A 13,343-nucleotide genomic window follows, 5' to 3' on the forward strand; every position below is an offset into this window, starting at 1 on the left:
CACATAAAAAGGCAGCTTTCCCAAGTCTGCATACATATTGTTATCTTTCTCAATATATACTTACCAGCCATATAATAATGTAGAAATTTTTCCTCTTGTATCTTTTACTATCTTGAACCTCTCACAATTTATTCCTGTGTGTTTTCTATGATATAAAATGTGATTTAATTCATCACTGAAAGCCTTTCCCCACCCAGTGCACTTATATACTTTCTCTTTGAAATTTTTCTTCTCTGCTGAATAAAAACATAATACTTAGCTGTCCCACAAGGAGTACATTCACAGTGATTTAGAACTCACTGTTTAATTAAGTCTAAGTTGCTATAAAAGGCATCTGAAGAGTCACCATGTTAATAAGATCCTTTTCTGATAAAAGATCAACATTATGATAAGCTGTGTATCTCAGATGTTTTTCAACTTGACAGATCTAACATGCTTTTCTTCTGCATGCAGCATTCTCTTGTGATAAACAAGGCATGACAAGTGGGAGAAAACTCTTCCACAATCAGAGAAAACCTAGGGTCTCTCTCTTATATGAGTTCTCCAATGTCTGTTGAGACATGACTTATCTCTGAAAGCTTTCCCACAGTCACCACAAGAATAGGGCTTCTCTTCTATGTGAATTCTCTTATGGTTAATGAGACCTGACATGTGTGAACAGGATTTTCCACACTCACTACATACAAAAGGAGTCTTTCCTGTGTGAAATCTCTGGTATGATATCAAGCATGTCTTCTGGCTGAAGCCTTTCCCACATTCATTGCATACATATGGTTTTTCTCCAGTGTGAGTTCGCTGATGTATCAGAAGATTTCCCTTGTGAATGAAGCCTTTCCCACATTCATTGCATACACAGGGTTTCTCTCCAGTATGTGTTCGCTGATGCACAGTTAGATTGCCTTTCTGAATAAACCCTTTCCCACAAACACTACATACATGTGATTTTTCACCTGTATGGGTTTTCATATGTGCATTGAGTTGTGATTTCCAGCGGAATGTTTTGTTACATTCAGCACATTCATAAGGCTTCTCTTCTGTATGAGTTCTCTGATGTTTAATAAGCCTGGACTTCTTAGAAAAAGCTTTCTCACACAGACTACATGCATGAGGCTTCTTTCCTATATGAACTCTCTCATGATTGATGAGCCATGACCTTTTGATGAAGCCTTTTCCACAATCACTGCACACAAAGGGTTTCTCTCCTGTGTAAATTTTCTGATGTTCAATGAACTGTGATTTCCAGCCAAATGCTTCATCACACTCAGAGCATTTAAGCCATTTCTCTGTTCCATGAGTCTTCTGATGTTCAGTGAGGTGAGACTTTCTAGAGAAGGCTTTCCCACATATACAACATTCATGAGGTGTCTCTCCTGTATGAACTCTCTGATGATCAATCAGACCAGACTTCTTCAAGAAGGATTTCCCACATTCAGTGCACATATAAGGTTTATCTATCTTTTGAAGTCTTTGGTGTAAATTTATACTCACAGAATTTCCACATTTAGGAAAGCTAATATCAGCTTGAAATTGTACATGATTGGCATGGAGGAAGAATTTTTCATCTCCATTAACTTCAACAACCTTTGCTTCATAGCTTCTGTCCTGGTTGATTAAATTAGGTTTTAATATTTTTCCATGTAAATGGAATATATGATGATTTTCCCTAAGAGGAAAACTACTTTTCCTCTGATGAATGGTACTTCTAAATGCATTATATTCATGGCATTGTTCCCCTCTCTTCATACATCTTTTGTTTTGTGATTGTACCTGCAGATGGCCATCGACTTTCTTCATTTCTAGGAAGTAGAGGATAATAAACCATTCCATGAGCACAAACCAAATACAACTACTTTATAAACAACTTTGTGTACTACAGATATTTTTGCCAACTTCAAGTTTAAGAAACTTCAGGTAGTATGTTCACTGCCCATTGAACAAGGGCAAGCATAATCATTTAAACAAAGAAAACAAAAATCAGTTGGAGTATAAACTTGGTTAGACTATTCAAAATAAACACATATGACATTATAAATCATGCTGAGATGATAAAATAAAATTAAGTCATTGTTAGCAATAGACCACAAAAATTAAAGGTGATAATTTTTTTAAATGATGAGGGACATATTCATATAACCAAAAATCCTTTTATTAATTATGACTGTGGTGCTGATGAGTTGGTTCATTATAACACACACACACACACACACACACACACACACACAAGCAAGCAAAATTTTAAAAGAATTATGCTTGTGTATCAAACATTGTGCTGCTGATGGCAATATTAAATTTTTTTCTGATCATACATTCTGTCCAAGGAAAAAAGAATGAAATATGAATGGACAGTAAGATTGTGAAAATTGATCTAGGACTGAGGTAGGAGGATTGCTGTGATTTCAAGGCCAGTCTGAATTCACATAGTGAATTATACATCAGCCTGGGTACAGCAAGACCCTACCTCAAAAAAAAAAAAAAAAAGAAGAAGAAGAATCTGAGGAATAAAAGGAGGAGAAAGAAAAGATTGGCTCACCCATGGTTTCAATATGAGATTTGGTTATTGCTAGTTACTCAGGTTGAGCCATTGGATAGTCAAGTAGAATCCTTTTCCTGACACAGAGAATAAGTGAAGTTCTGAATGTTGGGGGAATCAAGTGTGCATTTTAACAAATATTATCTTTGGGATGCTAGGCGTGGTGGCGCATACCTTTAATCCCAGGACTTGGGAGGCAGAGGTAGGAGGATCACCATGAGATCAAGGCCACCCTGAGACTACATAGTTCATTCCAGGTCAGCCTGAGCCAGAGTGAGGCCCTACCTTGAAAAGCAAAAAAAAAAAAAAACAACAAACAAACAAACAAAAAAAAACCAGAATATCATATTTGGGAAGGTCTTAGATATTCAAGTACAAATACCACTAAGATGTATAAATTGAGAAAAATTATGATTTGAGTGGAAATAATGTAGACTTTCTCAGTAGGTGGAAACTAAGAAGAAAGAGAGCTAACTGAGGTCATGTTCATAAAATCATCTTGATTAAAGCCAAAATGCAAAGGCCAAGCCTATGAGTGCTGTAATAGCTAGAGTTTAGATGTGGAAAAACCCACTGAACAATATAAAAAACATTGGCTATATTGGCTAGAGAAATAAGCAAACATAGATATTAAGAACTATTTTACCAATGATGTGAGTTAAATTGTTTCAAATTTAACATTTGATTTCCTGATAACTATTCATCTAATTCTTCTTAAATCTAACCACATTTTCCAAAGCATGAATTTAATATGTAAAGTACAACTTCTGTGGTCAATACTTAGCATTTTAGATTGACCTAACACATTCTGCTATACAATATAGGAAGAAAAAAGTACTGACCCTTGTGCAATTCAAACTACATAATCTACACAAGATGTGTTGCAGCACTGGCCAGGGAACTGTCACTTTTTCAGTCACATACTGGAATTTTACCTATGTAATATTCAAACTGTCCTTATTTCAATGCCTTGGATGGAATGATCCCCAACCCGTTTCTTGCTACCACCAGCATCATTTTTCAAAATTCTACATAAATTTCTTGGTTGTTACCATTTAAGGGATACACCAGACCAAGACTCTCAGCAGCTCTGCCTTCATTGTTCTTAGAACTACAGGATGTTCCATAGTATTACTATACCTTTGCTACCAGGTAAAAGTTAGACTAGAAACCCAACAGTAATGCAAAGAAACTCACACTTCTACCATTCTACTTTAATTATATGTATACACCCACAATATACAATAAATTAAAAATATTTAGGATCTGGTCAATCTTTTCATAGTTCTCCAGAAGGCGTTGCCCATTTCCAACTTCATATATGCATTCTTTCTTTCTTTCTTTCTTTCTTTTTTTCTTTCTTTCTTATTTATTTATTTATTTTGGTTTTTGGAGGTAGGGTTTCACTCGAGCTCAGGCTGACCTGGAATTCACTATGTTGTCTGAAAGTGACCTTGAACTCAAGGTGATCCATCTACCTCTGCTTTCCAACTGCTGGAATTATAGGTGTGTACCACCTTACCTGGCTTCATTCTTTCTTTTTAAAAATACCTTTCTTGATATATCACTAATATATGTAAAGATTATATACATTTAAGGTCTATAGTCCAGTTAAATAACACATATTTTGCCTCTATGTATATGTTTCACCTTAATTCTTTTTCATAATTCTTTTATCAAATTTCTAGATGTGATATGATGAAGAATGGAATTTCAAAGGGGAAAGTGCGGGGGGGGGGTAGGTATTACCATGGGATATTTTTTATAATTATGGAAAATGTTAATAAAAATTGTGAAAAAATAATTTCTAGATGTGGGTCTGAGAGTATAGCTCAGTAGTGGAGTGTTCACCTAACATGGAACCCTGAATTAATCTTGGCACCATAAAAATCCTAGGCATACCTCCCATATATCATGCTATCATTCCCCATTTGAGATGAATATAAGCTCTATGTTCCTGAAATTTCTAAACCATGACCAGTCTTTATTGTGTATTTTGACAACTCACTTGATACAGTCCTGAACTGTATACAGCAAAAGACACCTCAGGTCCAACAGCTCAATTTATATATGCTTTAGGGATTTCTCCTCTACTTACTTTAAAATCTACTGGCAGGGTATGATAGTGTACACTTTTAATGCCAGCACTTGGGAGGCCTAAGGTAGGAGGATTGCTGTGAGTTTGAGGCCAGGCTGGAGTTATATAGTGAATTCCTAGGTCAGCCTGGGCTAAAAATAAATAAATAAAATCTAGTTCCTATAAAGAATTCCTGGTAAATTTGCTCACTTTTAACATGAAGTAGGCTCAAAAGAGCATACTTACAGATTCCCATGTCAGGTAACCAAAGTCCTCACTCCAAATGTGACATAAAGAGGCTCAGAAAACATTGCTGACACTTTAATGGTTAATCATTTGTTTATTTCCTTGTTTTGTTGAGGTAGGGTCTTGCTCTAACCCAGGCTGACCTGGCCTCCTGAGTGCTAGGATTAAAGGTATGTGCTTAGCAGTTAAGGCATTTGCCTGCAAAGGCAAAGAACAGAGGTTCAATTCCCCAGGATCCACATTAGCCAGATATACAAGGTGGCTTACATGGGTACTGGAGAATCAAACTTGGGTCCTTTGACTTTACTGTCTTAATCACTAACCCAAGACCTGAGTCCAGATTCCCAGTAATGCTAGCATGTGTCTGTGATCCCAGCACTGAGGAAGCAGAGACTGGCAAATCCCTAGAGATTCCTGACTAGCTAGAGTAACTGAATCAATGAGTTCTAGGTTCTGTGAGATAAACTGTCTCAAAAATAATGTAAAGAGAGCTGGAAAGATGGCTTTGAGTTTGTGTTTGTGAAAGTGAACTCCATACACCCACAAGATGATGCCTCATCATGGACATTGAGCTAGATTGTCACATAACAGAGGAGAAATCTCTACCTCTCCATCAATGAGACTGCTGTGGTGACTGGGACATGAGTCCATCAGAGTATAAAGAAAGATTTAAAGGGTGAGTCCAGTTACATCTTTAACAGAAACTAACATAATGAACAGAATTAGTGACTATAAGGAAACTGAAGCAAAGCAAAAGTGAGGCTCAGTTTTCTCCCCTAGAAACTGAGAGAAGGGCTGGATAGATGGCTTAGCAGTTAAACACTTGTCTGTGAAGCCTAAGGATCTGGGTTCAAGGCTCAGTTCCCCAGAAGCCATGTTAGCCAGATGCACAAGGGGGTGCATGCGTCTGGAGTTTGTTTGCAGTGGCTGGAGGCCCTGGCGTGCCCATTCTCTCTCTTTCTCTCTGCCTCTTTCTCTCTCTGTCAATTGCTCTCAAATAAATAAATAAAAATAAAGAAAAAAATTAAAAAAGAAAAAGAAACAGAGAGAAAAAATTTTAAAAAATTAATAGGAACAGCAAAGACTGAAATAAGGGAACCCAGAAAGTATGGAAGTTTCAAAGTGCTCACACAGTGGCTAAATCTATTCAACAAGAGATTATGGAAATGGGAAATACATAGTACCAACTCAAACCTTAGAAATATTAAGGGATCTAAGTCAATAGCTTATGTCAACAATGCCTGCACTCAGGAGACTGAGACAGGATTGCCATGAGTTTGAGGGCAGCCTGAAGCTACAGAGTAAATTCCAGGTTAGCCTGAGATACCCTGAAAACTTACCTCCAAAGTATAAAAACAAACAAATGCAAAAAGATTAAGGAACCTATTGACCCTAGAGTTTTTATAAGGAACAAGAGCTTAAGTCACTTAAATGATGGAGATTGCTACAGTATTGAGGAAAGAGGACAACCTCGTAGAATCTCAGATTGGGGAACGAGCAGCTTAGGAAAGAAGACATATTCCTAGAGCCAGACCAGCCTATCATGGGGCACAGGTTCCAAGATGGGTATAGATGTCAAGAAGGGAAATCCACATCTTCCAAAGGACAGGGAAGGGCAGTAAAAAGACAGTGCTGACATCAAAGATGGAGAGTTTCAAACCAAAAGAAGTAGAATAAACTGATACACTCTGGGTGGGGAGGGGTGGGAAAGAATGGTGAGGTTAGAGAACCCTAAAAGAAGAAAAGTGGGCTGGAGAGATGGCTGCACAGTTAGGGAGCTTGCCTGTGAAGTCTAAGGACCCAGGTTCAATTCCACAGATCACATGTAAGCCAGGTGCACATGGTGGTACATGCATCTGGAGTTCATTTGCAATGGCTAGAGGCCCTGGCATGCCTATTCTCTCTGCCCCTCCCCCTCCCTCTCCCCCCTCCCTCTCTCCCTCCCTCTCTCTCGTAAATGAGTAAATAATTTTTTAAAAAATGAAGAAAAGTGAGAGCAAAATTCCAGGCCTAGGGGAAATAAACATTGAGTAATCTAAGAAGAGACAGAGAGTTGCAGCTTCTTGTAAATACTTTAAAAATAAGAAGAGTTCTTATTAGGGATGAAAGATATAAAGAATCTACTTATATACCCGCAAACACTCTCATGGCTGTGATACCTCTAGCAAATAAAATATGACTAGCTAGGCCATCCTCCCAGGTTTTACTCTCTCACCTAGACGGATTTGATTGTAGATTTCATCTTCTCCTGTCCATGGTTCTCCTCGGAGCAACTGGGAGAGGGCATCTGACTTGCTGGCTCGACACCCTGTTCATGACAAGTAGTAGAGGTGTCAGATTTATCACACTGGACTATGATCTGCCTACATTGGTATTGTCCAGTTTTAGGAAGTATTTGACTTGTGTCTGTGAAGTAAATGCTTCTCTCTCAGAAAAGGGACAGGCATGGACTGAGCATGTACCCTTTGAGAAATCACAGACTTTTCAGTATTGAAAAAGGAAAGGCCACAGACAGGCACCCTGTCAATGACAGAAGGCATCTCTCCTTACCTACTGACACCAGGCTGCTATAGTTCTCCAGCATCACATCCAGGTACAGGTCCTTCTGAGCAGGACCCAGAAGCTGCCACTCTTCCCAGGTGAATTCCACAGCCACATCCTTTAGGGTCAGCAACTCCTATAACAACACAGTCTAGTCTAATAAGAGTTCTAATAAATTTCTCTTTCATTGATGGCAGACAGTAATAAACATTGTTCTGTTCATTGAGTTTTAGAATGTATGTTGTGGCTGAAGACATGGCTCAGCAGTTACCAGCACTTCCTGTGTAACAATGAGGTCCTGAGGAGGCCTTAGAGACCACTGCAGTTCAGTCTCCAGGGCCCAAATAAGCAACTGGGCAAGGTTATGAATGGGATTAGATATGAAAAATGTTTAAGCTCTGAATGAATGAATATGTGATGGGGAGATGGGCATTTGGAGTCCAAATGAAAAGTACACTTGATATAATTGTGTATACAAGTATGCATATGCTTCACAGCCTCAAGGCTGCAGAATAATTTCTGTCCTGAGCAGTGCATGCTCAGGAAGGCTTTGTCTTTGTGTCTGTTCTGCAGCACTAACCCAGTGGGAAAGTTATTGTGGGGAAGTCCTCCATCAAACCTACTGTCCTAGACTGCATGGTCCAAAACAAACCATACTTCAGAAGGGAATATCATACTAAAAAGACAGCAGGAAAATTAAAGTCTTCTGTAAATTAGGAAGGCCAGCTTCCTAATTTAGAATTTAGAATGGGTCTCAGAGGTAATACTTAAAGTAACTAAGATTATAAACAGGGAAAAGTGCAATAGGCTCCTACTCCTAAAAGTTATAAAATGTTAAAAAAAAAAAAAAAAGGTTATAAAATGGCAAGGTCAAGGAGCTTCCCTGTAGCCCAGAGAGAAATCCACAATTCTCCCCCGGGGGGGGGGGGGGGGGAGGAAAAGGAGGGTAGGAACAGCTCAGAGTTTCAAGAAGTTTCAAGGCCAGAGATCACCACCATGCACCTGCCTCCTAACATACTCTCCAATAATGAGGTACTGTCAGAACTTAAATTTGGCAAAACCCAAGGCCACAGAAAGCAGGGTAAAAGGAGATTATGTTGTCTAGGCTACTGGAAATTCCACCACTCTAGCGCCTAAGAAAAGGTTAAATGATGGAAAAGACAAATGAACATAAAAGTCTCACTGCAAGGTTTTACAAATGCTTCTGAGCTAAACAAATGTGATGAAAGTCACTTAAGCCCTAAACCCAACCATATTCCTGCCAGAAGAGGAGGGAAAGCTGCTCCACTAATCAAAATGAATTTAAACTATTGTGTCATTCTCTGACCGGATCTGCTTTGCTAACCAGATACGTTCTGCACCTTTTTAACTAAATCTGTTTAGTATTTAGTAGATATGTATAGTCTCTCTGGGTGATTAATAACTGTATGTAAAAGCCAAGGTCAGTCAATTAAAAATATCAGAGTTAAAGGGATAACTAAGGCAGACGTGGTGGCACACACCTTTAATCCCCACACTTGGGAGGCAAAGGTAGGAGGATCACTGTCAGTTCAAGGCCACCCTGAGATTACATAGTAAATTCCAGGTCAGCCTGAGCTACAATGAAACCCTACCTCAAGAAACCAAAACAAAAAAAAGATAACCAATATTTTGGTTCATGCTCCCAGGTCAGAAGGCTACAGGAGATGATGGGACACCTGCTAACTTCTAGGCTCTGGTAAATTGTATTCTTGATCAGGGCGGACACATAGACACCCAAATGGACTCCAAATCAATGTATCTGCAACAGGAGAGCCACATCAGAGGAATATCAGTCCTATAGGCTTCTCAAAAGAGGGAGGACCACTTGGTCAGAATGGCCTTGACGTATCCTAGCAGATGACAGTACTAAGAGTCACAGAACTCCTCACAGGTCCCTCAAGTGTCTCCTACAGAGGCATGAACGACCTCTAAAATATAATACATTGTTAATTTTTGCTGCTTACATGGTCTTTAACACCCAGTAAAAAAAATATAACTACAAGGGGCTGGAGAGATGACTTAGCAGTTAAGGTGCTTGCCTGCAAAGCCAAAGGACTCAGGTCTGACTCCCCAGGACCCACGTAAGCCAGATGCACAAGGGGGTGCATGCATCTGGAGATCATTTGCAATGGCTGGAGGCCCCAAGACACCCATTGTTTCTCTTTCTCCCCCTCCCTCCCTCCCTCCCTCCCCCCTCCCTGCCTATTTCTGTATCTCTCTCTCAAATAAATGATTAAAAATAAAATATTAAATACACACACACACACACACACACACACACACACACAAGATATTACAATATAAACCAAGATTCACACAAACAGACTGCCCTGCCTGCTGCTCGCTTACAATACTAAGCTAGTAACTCATGCCTTCTGCCTCTGCCTGGTCCTGATTAGCCAGCCACTGTTTGCCTTTAAATCAAATATTCAAAATTGTCCTCACTGATTATGTTTACTTGATAGTTACCGATTCATTTTAGTCCAATTTCCCCTTGGTATGTCTTGTTAAAGGAGATATATCACTAAGGACATATCTCAAAGCCAGTCCTGAAGTACTTTTAGGACAAATCTAGAGCCTAGCCCTAAGATGTAAAAACAACTTAAAGTTCTGGCTGTTTGTACTTGCTGATGGTGGTGCTGGTTGTTTGATGGTATCTCTTTGCTTAAATTTATAGAGGTAAACCAAATTCTCCTGCCACCTGATGATGCTCCCTTAAAGTTTATAACACAAAGGGACCCACATATCCTTGGAAATTGGGCCCACATCCATCAGCCAGATATAAACTCATCACATCACACCAGAGTCAAAAAGACGGTGTCCTCAGCCAATTGTAACAACTAACAGGTCACCAGGGACCCAGTGGGTCCCCTTAAAGTCAAGATCTGGAGGACATCTGCGCCTGCCAAAAAGACTGTGACCCTGCTTCAGTCACAATTGTGAAAGCTGACTGGTCCACATGACAGAAGCCTCAGGACTTCAACATGTGGTGACAAAAAAAAAAAAAATCATACACATGGGTAGGATCCTAACTCCTTCTATTTGCTGGACTAATCAGCCCATTTGATAACCTCGTGGGATCCAAAGAAAACCTTTGGTTCCAAGAGACTTTTAGGTCTTTCACCCCTGAGTAGATACAGTTCTTTACCATTGCCTAATAATACATCCTCTTCCTTCCACAGGAATATCTTTCTTTTCGAGAAATGTGGTTCATTCCCCATCCTTCTATCTGCAGCAATGTCCTGTGCTCTCCTCCTTACAGTAGGATTAGTCACAGTCACTCCTACTGAGTAACCTTGTACAGAGAAGGCCCTCTTGGCTCTCCTTCTTTGGCTTTATTTTATTATAATAATTCTTTTGTGTTGCCATCCATATTTTCAAGGACAATATCATGAACCAGTTCCTGCTGCTGAGAACTAAATACAAGATCAAATTGTAAGAGTGTCAGTGTTCCCAATGACAGCTGACATACACTTTGCCCTCAAGGTCATGCTTACCCAACACTCTCGAGGTGTTACAGCTGATGTACCCCAGACCTTGGGCCTGCCTCCTAGGTGGACTACTTGGGACAGGTGATAGCTCCTTTAATGGGGCCTCTCTTAGTAATTATGCTGGGACTTATGTCAAAATCCTATATTCTAATTGCTCTGTCCAGGTTCATCTACTCTAAGATAAAAATAATGAAAACATAGGTGTATTCACCAGGTCTCTCAGCTATTACATACAAAGTCATAAGGCATTATGATGTTAAAGAGGAGGGATGTAGCCGGGCATGGTGGCGCATGCATTTAATCCCAGCACTTGAGAGGCACAGGTAGGAGGACTTCCATAAGTTCAAGGCCACCCTGAGACTATATAATGAATTCTAGGTCAGCCTGGGCTACAGTGAGACCCTTCCTTGGAAAGAAAGAAAGAAAAGAAACAAACAAACAAACAGAGAGAGGGAAGGGAATGTGGTAGAAAAGAAGCTTAAAGTTGAACTGATTCACTCAGTTACTGTAAGAGTTCATTGCTGAGGAGCTAAAGCTTATCTTTGTCAGCACATGGAAAAATCCCAAAGAAGGAACTGTCCACAAAGGGTGCACAGGGATGATATGCAGAAAAGAAAGTTTTGGCTAAAACAAAGTAAAATGGAGTTCACTGGGGTGGCCTGACTACAGAAATGGTTGAAATATAAATTGCCACATCTTGTTTGTTCACTTACCCCTCCCCTTGGCTATGAAAACTATAAAATAGAAATAAAATCGTAGCTCAGGGCCGGAGCTTCTTTGGAGGGCTGCCTCAAGCTCCTTGGCTCCCAGGAAATAAACTCCTCTACTTTCACTCATACTGATGCTGGAGAGATCTTTCCTGAAAATTTCTACAACTGAACTCAATCTCTAGTACCCACACCCTGCCAAGAAGGTGAGCGGTTAGCACTGAAAGTTCTAAGTTTATAAGCAAAGCTTGCGTCCCTCCACTGACAAAACCACCCCCTTCTCCAGTTCTCCCCCGCTCAGCCCCAGCGACACTGGTCCACAGAGACACGAAACCCTGACAGGCAGGATGGGTGGGGACTGACCCCAAAGGCACCTCGGTCCCAGGTTCCCAATTCAACTACCCTACCTCCACGTCTATGTCCTGCAGGGACATCCACAGACACCCTGTCACTTCTTCCCGTCCCACAGAGACACTCGCCCACCGTCTCGGTTTTCTTCAGAAGAAACCATGCTTTACAGCTCTCCGCGTTCTGGGAAGACACCGTGCATCCGCGCTAGGTCAACGGCGGCCAACCAGGACTTGAGGTCTGGGGATGCGGAGGAGGAAGAGGAGCAGAGCGCGAACACCTGCACTTCCGGTTTTCCTTTCGCGAGGTAATATGTCTGCGCCCGCATCTTCACAGACGCTGAGGGCGGCGCCGTCTTTCACGCACGGGACACACCGTAGAGGTCTTCTGTCACCTAGGATGGCTCGGATAGGTGAAGAGGCACTGAAGCCACTTCATTTCCTGACACCGCAAACTTTGAGGCCCAGATGGCCTTATTTTTTATAGATCTGAGATTAGGCGAAGCAAACCTCAGCGAGGTCAAGGGAAAAGCCGTTCACTGGGCCCAAGCGACGCGGTGGGCGCGGCCATCTTGGAAAGTTCCGTGTCCGTACAGGTGAAAACGCCCCCTCCTGGGGGGTAACCGCAAAGCCAGGGACCGCCGGGAGGGCTTCGGGCTGCGAGGGAAGGCTAGAAGGAAGAGTCTGAGAGAGAAAAGGGTCTGGGAAAGCAATTGCAGGGCAAAGATAGCTGCCGTGCCGTCAAAGAGAAGGAAAAAAAAAAAAAAAAAAAGCCTGAGGGGAACCTTTGTAGACAAGGCAAAGTTTCTTTCCGGAAAGCAGAAAGAGCACGCAGGCGGGAAGAGGGAATCCAATTAGAGGGATGGAAGTAGGGCTTCTTTTTCTGTTAGGAGTGGAGCCACTATTAAATGCCAGGCTGGGGCTGGAGAGATGGTTTAGCAGTTAAGTCGCTTACCTGAAGCCTAAGGACCAAGGTTGGATTCCCCAGAACCTTCTTAAGGCAGATGCATCTGGAGTTCATTTACAATGAAATTTACAATGGCTAGAGGCACTGGCTTGCTCATTTTCTCCTTGTTCATCTGCCTTTTTTTCTCTCTCTCTCAAATAAATAAACTATATATAACTATTTTTAAAATGGGATTTTATGATAGCCAAAGCCATAAATTATGGAAAGAATACATATTTCCAAGGAGAATAAAATGAGAAAGGAAATGTATTTGTGTAATAGATATTATTTTTACAGTCATAACGTAAATTCTAAGCTTGATACAACCAAAATTAAAATAGAACTCAATTGGAAGGACGAGAAGGAGATTCTGTGTATAATTGGGGCTTTGGGTTTAAGAGTTACTTTGAAGTCTCCTTCATAATCTATAGACAGCT

The 13,343-nt window shown here is 40.7% G+C and overlaps 1 protein-coding gene across 1 annotated transcript; it reads right to left on the minus strand.

The window, feature by feature from the left end:
* Window positions 1-313: 313 nt before the first annotated feature.
* Window positions 314-12,463, minus strand: LOC101605102 (zinc finger protein 613). The gene is given in 5 exon segments (XM_012951954.2): window positions 314-408; window positions 411-1,796; window positions 7,069-7,161; window positions 7,404-7,530; window positions 12,021-12,463. Coding segments are annotated over 5 exon segments (1,728 nt in total). The 5' UTR covers window positions 12,048-12,463.
* Window positions 12,464-13,343: the final 880 nt, after the last annotated feature.

This window comes from Jaculus jaculus, chromosome 14 (assembly GCF_020740685.1).
Source record: "Jaculus jaculus isolate mJacJac1 chromosome 14, mJacJac1.mat.Y.cur, whole genome shotgun sequence".
NCBI classification, from domain to species: domain Eukaryota; kingdom Metazoa; phylum Chordata; class Mammalia; order Rodentia; family Dipodidae; genus Jaculus; species Jaculus jaculus.